At 43.1% G+C, this 8850-nt stretch overlaps 1 protein-coding gene across 1 annotated transcript in view; it reads left to right on the top strand.

Annotated features, from left to right (window-relative positions):
- The window catches only part of T265_04367 (hypothetical protein), a gene marked incomplete at both ends in the record, with an annotated part of 70831 nt that extends 64506 nt beyond the window's left edge, over nucleotides 1-6325 (top strand). Inside the window, one exon of the mRNA XM_009169088.1 lies at nucleotides 5543-6325. Within this exon, the coding sequence (XP_009167352.1) occupies nucleotides 5543-5676 (134 nt within the window). The remainder of the gene's footprint in view (nucleotides 1-5542) is intronic.
- Nucleotides 6326-8850: the final 2525 nt, after the last annotated feature.

Genomic DNA, 8850 nt, shown 5'->3' with positions numbered 1-8850 from the left:
GCAGTTGCGATGCCATTTCTTAACACAGAGGAACCTTATTTTGGGTTATGAATGGCGTACACTGAGTGTATGGCACCATAATGAGAGGTATAGTGGTGAGATACCTTTTGTAGCGAGTTTGAAGATCCCGTTATAGGGTGCCCAACTGTATTGTGACGATATAGGCGAAGTGGTCAATTCCGGAACGCTTGCCGCTTCGTCGTAGTGGTTTGTACAGTTATCCAGTAAATTAAATGCGGGATAACTAAAAGGTCACTCTCACAAATCCTCCAATCAGAGATGCATGTTGCGAGCGGTAAAGAAACCAAAATGCGAATCTTTTAACATTGAATATTATTAGTTCGGTGGCATGTCACGATCTCAGACAGCACCCGATAAGTTCGTTGTTTGGCCACTCCCCCCAAGCCCGGGAAATCCAAACAGATGTCTACTGTGCTCTGAGCTCATTGCGCGTATGAGCGGCCTTCGTGTTTGAATGTTACTTTTAGTCCTTCACTGATGAGGCGCTTTTATGTCTACTAGAAGTCCACCAGCACTACATTTTGATAAATTTAGCAATTTGGATTGCGCCTCTTTTAACCCTATTTAGTTCATTCATTTATCGTGTTGACAAAAGTTGACCGGTTGTTTTTTAAGTGGTCTTCTAATCTTTGCAGGATTTTTTACGTTTTGTCTGTCAGGAATTGACACTTTCATATTTGTTTTGTTCGGTGGAGGTTTCACTTGTTTGGAAATAAGGTGGAATAAGGTTGGACCTGTCCGTGTGCGTCGATTTGTTTAAAGTGTTGACACTTTCTATCCTGTCCAGCTTTACTTCTGACCTCATCCTTCACACCACACCTTCAAAATGCATGTCCTGTAATTCGTCGGCCTTAGGGGCACACTCGGGGAATTTCATCTCAAATTCATACATCTGGTTCATCTGCATGAATCTAATACCGTCGTAATTAGACCTCGTCGATCGGAAATGGTTGTTTGTTACTGCTGATAGTGAGAGCTATTTTGGTTTCTCTATACAACACTTTATTCTATGGGTGAATTGCTGGCAATACACTCTACTTCCGGATTGCTTGATTTTTGGCCACAACTTGATGGCCTGCCAAATGAACTGTGTAGGACATTTTGGTCTGGCTATTATTTTTTTCGGTTTGATTCGAAAAATCCAACCAGAGTGAAGCGATTCATATCAGGAATTTTACATGGCCGAGGAAAGCGGGAACTTTTTAGAGGACAGGTTGCTGTTCGCATGTGTCACGGGAGTACTTCGGAAATGACGTTTCAAAGGCTAGTTTGCTATGTAGGTGTGAACAAGTACTATAGAGTCCCACTTGCTCCTCCAAAAGAACTAGTGTCGGATAGCGCTTGTTGCAGATGATCTGGCGATTTGCTGGGTCATTGTGCGTAACCACTGTACGGTGTAATCCCTTCAGCATCCTGAATTTGGTTGAACCGGATTTGCGAAACATTGTAGAATGATTTCTGGTTGACTTCGTACGTTGATTGATTCAGCTTTATCAATGTAATCCGTTCATATATCCTAAACGTTATGCCTTCTGCATTTAGCCGTAAGTTCTGACGTAGTCCTGTGTAATTTGTAGGCATGTAACCTTGTCAGACCAACCAGCATGATCAGTACTATTAAACACGTGGTTATGTTCAGATACACCAATCAGTTCTCTCTTGTCAAACGATTCATAATGGTTTGTTATCATCGGTGACCACAAGTAAAGCGCAAATAACATACTCCCCATCAGCTATCAAACGGATGGACCCAAGGTGCTCAATTTAGTAGTCGACTGAGAAGCTACCAGCCACTGTAACGCAAGAAACCATGTACAATTGGAGTTTCGTTACTACACTACGTTGCTACAGTGAAGCACAAAGCAATAAAAACCATGCCATTCGATGACGCTTGTTACGTTGGTTGTACGCGCAGGCTGCAGAAATTCCGCAATAGACTATTCTGGATAGGGTGAATGATTTTGATGGTACCTCGAAAGTACAATCCAATCACAGGTCAGCGATCGCGGATTTACAAAGCAGACTTCTTGATGAAACTCACAGAAGTCGACTTAATGCATACTATCATTCTTATGTGACGCATGACTGAAGTGAGTCTAAAAACCATCGCATATCAGAAACCAGTTGATACTGGTGCAGTTTTGAACTACCCATTGGCAGTATTTACTAGTATTGCCTCATCAGTGCTTATTTGAATAAGGACTGCATATACAGAATTCGAAGCAAAAAACCTTCGAGGCAGTGGGTATCGAGGAGGAAAGGAATGTGCTATTCAGTGATGCATTCAAAGGATTGCTTCCCGGTGGCTAGAGCCAGGGACAGACGGCTAGAGAACTTTACACCAGCATCAGTGAGCACAAGACCAGAATAAGCATTCCTCCAAGAAACGCCGAATAATGTTAACAGCTATTCGTAGACCCAACAACTCTTAGCCATGTCTTACAAATGGCTTTTCAGGCGGTGACTACGATTCAAAGCATAACTACTCATGGTCGAAAATGTGAAAATCGCCAAACATGCCAGTGTGAACGGAATAGAATAGAATACAATAGAATAAAATAAAATAAAACAAAATAAAATAGGAACATATTAGAGGGAATGGAACTGGTGAGCTTGTAGACATTGGTTCTGGGTCATTCAAACTGACACGTGGCGCCGTACAGTTATTAGCAAATAGAATTTAGCAACAGAATTAGCTTAGATCCGAAGTACATAGCCCAAGCCGACCAAAAATCCATGTAATCTCATCATGTTTTGGCATTTAACAACCTATGCCTACTAACAAAACTTGAAATTGGCGCCCAAAGAGAAACATCGGTTGAAGTGCCCAAGACCGAATAATCATGGATTCAGGCCCGATCAAAATAATTCGATACCACTCTTCGATTTAAGCACCCGTTCCAACCGACAGTTCCTTGTGATCGACATTCAACGGCAGTGAAGCATCGGTGTTGAACACTGATGTCATGCTGTCGATGATGATGATGATGATGAACGTTGGTTTGGTGTGTTAGTCGAAAAAGTTCTTCCGGGCTGGTTCTTCATCTACCGTGAAACTAGGCTAACCCAGTAACCTTATCATGACCTGACGAAGCGTTTGTATTAAGAGCCAAACGTTGCCCAACCATAAATCTTAGACAAATCCCCTCTCAGTCGACTCCAAACGTGTCAGGGCGCGCCCAGACAGAAGAAAAAGCACATGTGCAGAGAGTGACGCACCCCCAAGGTCACCATCGGTTCGACACGTCCGGAAAGTAGGTGAGTCGGCGGCTCCCACCAAACACGGCTTAGCAACACACGGCCAGCGTAGTGGGCCTGAGAATGTTCGCGACCGGAACACCACCATTGGCTGTACCGAACGAACAAGTGAACGACCATATTTGGCCGATTAGTCGTCCTATGTATTTACACGGACGCTCTGTATGTTTTGTCCTGGCAATACAGCCGTGTCCCTGGTTCTCTGTCTTCTCCCTATCGCGTAGTCTGGCAGGCTCAGCGCAGGCTTGACCCATAGACGGTCACCGCGCAACACAACAAAACGTTTTCCAATTGATTAGAGATTTCGATTCTCTATGATCGCAGCCTTGAGAACCGGCGTCAATCTGACACCTAAACATGATTGATTGTTAAATCCACGTTGTGAATCACTCAGAGTTTGGGTGGATGATGGTCCTCCTCTCAGTCTGTTGGCTTAACCAGTGGCATGCTAGTTAGACGGATTCGTAACTCATAACTGTATGTGAGTTAGCTATGGGATTCCACCGAATGAAAGGAATGCGCATAGCCAGGGCCTCCCGTGAACACTCCCTTTACGTAAGGTTGCGGTGCTGGTGTGCTTATGTTAGCTGGCAAATCCCCCAACTTCTCGTAATCTCCAGTCCTTCGGTGACCAACCCCAGTTCGTTGTATGCTAATACTGGTTGACACAAGGATTCCAATGTTATTCTTACTTCCGAGCTTCAACCATGCTCTTGATTTCCACTGGTAACAGTCCGAAACTCGTTGACCTCCTAACTGTAGACTCCTAAGTACATCAGAAACCGGTGTTTAGTTGACATACAGGAAAAAACATGTGAGGTTTCCTATGGCGACTAAGTAGAATCAACTTCAAAATGGCCATCCACATGCGTACATTTGGCCACTTTTTCGGGATGCAAACGACACGCCTAGACAGAAGCCTGCAAGAGAAGTAGCAGAAACACGTTGGGCTGCTGCCGTGCTGTTGCCGTAACATCTATCTAGTCAACACGTACGCAACATTGGTTGTTGTGCCCCTTGCGGAGCTGCTCGATTTACCCAACCTCGTGATGTCGTTTGGCTCAGCCTCTAGCAAGGTCTCTTAGGTCTAAGACTTGCGCGCTCAGCTTGGTGACCCAGCTGGTTTCAGAGCTGTGCACTCCGCCGAGTGATCTGCCATCCAGTGGTGTGTAGCTGATTACGCATATGGAACTTTCAGTGAACACCACATTTCCAGTCCTTTTGGCCGGCTGCGTTGGACCACCATAGTACCAGGTGTTGGCATCCCGGTCGGGGGTAAAGTTGATGAGGTATGCTATGCACTCGTTGCACAACTTTACCTGATCGTAGTAATCCGACTTGAATCATTCGTTCGCTACAGAAACTCAAGCAACCGATCACTCTGGAACTAGAAAAAATGAAGTTCTACATTAACAGCAAATTCAAAGTTGATAGACCTGAAGATGTGCTCCAAAATACAGCTGTCTAGTGAACGAACCGATCGACTTGTTTCGGGCTGCGCACAAAATCACTTTTCTAATGCATAACATAACTGAAAATGAAATGGGAGATATTTACCTGTAACATTACCTGCCTAATTCACACAACGACTAATCTCACAAATAAAGCTTTCCATGGACTGCTCAAAAGTTCCGTGTGGGTTTACGCCAAAAATTCGGTGCAACGAGCACATTCCAATAATATGTCTGTATGTGTCTGGTCTGCAAGACCATCATATCTCAGCAGCATACTTCATAATCAATTTTTCGATCGTTCATTTGTCGGTTGGAGTGGGGCCTATGCTAGCTCATGCGAACATGCCTTTTACGCGACTCCTACGTGGTAAGGCTTGAGCTGTCTAAAATATTATTTGGATTACGTATACTTATATATATATATATATAATTTTGTATTTTGTTTTGACAATAATGTGCAGTGGAAAGTCTAATAACTAACTAGAGTTACACTATTCAACACAAAGTATAATGAAGCGTTTTCAAAACCTGCCTCCTGACTGAAAACAGAAATGTGTAGTTCTACGATAGGATTTAATTGGGCTTTCTTATTTTTTATCATCTTGCCAGTTCAATGCGATCAGGATTTTTGTACAGTTGATAAATTGAAACGAGGGCGCCGGAAATTCATAATCTTATCCGATCTTTCAATGTCAACAATGGGCAAATACCAGACGAAATCAGTAGTATTACATCTTTGTTTGTGTGGAAATTGAATTATGGTGAAGAGTTGATTCATGCATTCCGTCTATTTTATTCTCGTCCAACAGTGAACTATATAATCATGCAATTTGGACGCGTGGCTGAAGATGAATTCACCATGGACTACTCCTATCCGATGTGTGCACTACAAGCTTTCGGCATTGCCTTATCCTCATTTGACAGTAAATTGGCCTGTGAATAGCCAGGACGGCATGGAACAGGATTGCATACGCTCCTTGTACATGTGTTGCATTCCAATCGCTGTGATCCCCTGTCCTCTGTTTATTTCATCCCCACAACCACCGATTGCCTGCATTTCCGCACACACACACACACACACAAAGCCACTGCACACTTCGCACCGCTATTGTCTATTTTCAGTTATGTTTCGTTCAAGTTTTTTATTCGTTTTTCTTGTGATCTCATTCTTCATCGATTGCATTTGAGCCAAAGCATATGTAACGGAATATTCTGTGTGGTTCTGACTGACTTTTGAAATTCTCTAGTTTCGTTTATCACAGTGTTTAACTCCATTAGCGCCAGTTTCTTCCACCGATCGGGCATAGGCTTTCTCCCTCTGCCTGAGTTGCATTTTAATTCCACTTTGTGCACATCGCAGACAGATTCATTCCCGTCGCCACTTCACTTATTTCTGTCGAAAACCGATTTGTCCGGCAGGCATGTCAGATTTTAAACTAGCTGCGTTACAAAACATTCCGCAGTGAAGTGCAAAGTCTTCGCTCTTTGTATACCTAGATTTGGATGGTTAAGTCCTCCAAGAACCAGTCACTCTTTGCAGACAACTGTAAAATCCAAGCTCATACGCTTACCGAATTGTCATCAGTTGCCTTGCCTAAATGCGTGCTTTCAACATGTTTTATTGTCCAATCTTCGCTCCTGTACTTGGACAAACGTGCAAATAAGCTTGTGATGGGTGATCTAGTTTATAATCTACATTCTCTAATGTACATGGAAGCCGGATTCCTTTCCATTCGTCGGACAGAATTGCGAGAAAAATGATCTCGGTACTTGATATTCCTATGTTACTTCTGACTCCGAATAGCACTATACGGACCGAACCGCTGGATCTGGCTACACGAATGTAGATCGTTTCAAGTGACCAACGTCCATCACATCAAAGCTTGATGCAGAGGATTACATGTTCATAATGAACCGAAGGATCTCCTCCTTCGCATGAATTTGGTCTTTCCTTGCAAACGAAATCTTATCTTTTTTGAATATTCTTCTGCGCGAGGGTTGAACCACAGTGATTAGAATAATAAAGGAGAACTGATGTGTCCGTCGCAAACCCAATAGAGTTGTCAACATATCTAAAATCGATTTGGGCCTCTGGTCTTCCAGAGACGTTTGTAGAAGCGATGATTGCTGAAAGTTATCAGGCCTATTAATGTCACCAGAAAAAAGTTTAGGGCGATTTTTCTAACCAAACGCATCGGAAACATCTTGGTACTTACGTTCTACGTGCAATATGTAGATTCCCGTTTTTATACGATGCAAAAGTACACTCGAAAACTAGACAGTACAAGCGGAATTTGTATGGAACACAGTTTTGGCAGTGATACTACCCTCTGTGTTAAGGAACTCGACGAAACACTCACATCCAAAAGAAGCCCAATTATCAGGTCTCGTGGATTAAATAAATAAATCTACCGTACGAAACTTACTGCTATACTTACCTACTTAAGCAGCAAGACTGAATTCGAGACAAACGTACAGTAATGGATAACACTGCTGGGACCCGAATTCTTTGTGTCGATTTCCTTCTAAACGATGTCATCCGGTGTACGTTTTTCACCAGAGTGCTACAAAGCAGTGTGCTTCACTCTGTCACAGTTTGGCCAAAACGAATCCGTTATTTGAATGTATAGAAAACAGGTTATTCATATAAACGCGACCGCAATAAACCAACACACGAGGGCCTATCTTAATAAGGCACAAGGGGCATTTGATCATGGGTGTTTAGAACAACTACAAGGCAATATCAGACATCGTCTTAAACCAACCACATCACTTTCAGTTCACAAGCCGTGTATCGAAGTGTAATAGTTCCAGTTGGTACAGATGCTTCGTTCCCAATTACGGTCGGGGATCCTCCGGAGAGATCTCTGAGACCCTTTGTGGGAATGGCGAATGTCAAACTGATAAAAAAAACATGAGACGCTAAACAAAAACAGTAAACCCACCTCGATCCTGAATAGTTTATGACAAAGAAACGCCATAGAGAAGCTAAACCAATTCTTGCAAACTTCAAAGACTTGGAAAAACCGAAGGTACAAAACAGGTGAGTCTTGAGAAAAGCCAACAAAGTGGCTGCGTTCAAAACAAAAACGTAAACCCACCTCGATCCTGAATAGTTTATGACAAAGAAACGCCATAGAGAAGCTAAACCAATTCTTGCAAACTTCAAAGACTTGGAAAAACCGAAGGTACAAAACAGGTGAGTCTTGAGAAAAGCCAACAAAGTGGCTGCGTTCAGAAAAAAAGGGCTAAAACTTGATAGGCATGGCTCGATGAATATAGTTGGGTCGGGTGCCCGAACGATTGTAGGAATGCCACGGAAGATGTCAGCTGAGCTGAGTATTTACCGGGACAAGCAACTGAATACCTATGGGAAACATATGTCATGATCATGGTAGGTTTACTGAGTTTCATTGAAAATGAGAGGAGAACTGACGCTCACAATGCTTCACTGAATAGGAGCGAAAGATAAGTAGGATGATATGATGGCAGTATTCCACAGTGGGGCGGTACTATGATTTATGCGGAAGAGGTTGGGTTTTACTGAGCAACAGTTCTTGAATCACTGAATGTTCCACATCACAGTACAAACAGAGAGGCTTGCATGGAGCAGAGTTCCACGTTGCGTGCAAGCTCTTTGGGCCGATGTGCATGCTCGTGAACGAAATCGGCGAGTGAAATTGCAAACTGCAAGCCATCATTCAGCCTTATGAAGGTGGCAAGACAATAGAAACGGGGATGAAAAACAAATTGCTTTGCGATAATTTGAAAAGCGGGGATCAATTGATATCGCTTGAAAAAGCCATACCAATAAGTAAGCAAACAGATAATTCTGAGTAAGGATTAGTTTCAGTAAATGAAAGGACATTGATGGAGGAACAATAGAGAAAGGTCGGGTTGCGTTGGTCCGCAGAATAGGATGTAGCTGAATTCAGTATAATAATGGCCTGCACACGTTAAGAACGGGAAGAACGTGCGGGAAATTTAGGCAATGTCTGGCAATGCGTTAGAAGCATCAGAAACGGAGGTAAGGACATCATAAGACACAAGAAAAGCGGTGGGTTGGAAACCAACGAACGTTGGGGAACGCTGAGCTTTCGGCTCTGAACTAAGTTGC

This window comes from Opisthorchis viverrini, assembly GCF_000715545.1.
Source record: "Opisthorchis viverrini unplaced genomic scaffold opera_v5_71, whole genome shotgun sequence".
NCBI lineage: Eukaryota > Metazoa > Platyhelminthes > Trematoda > Opisthorchiida > Opisthorchiidae > Opisthorchis > Opisthorchis viverrini.
Note: the sequence above shows the minus strand (reverse complement) of the source record. Positions and strands in the feature narration are given on the sequence as shown.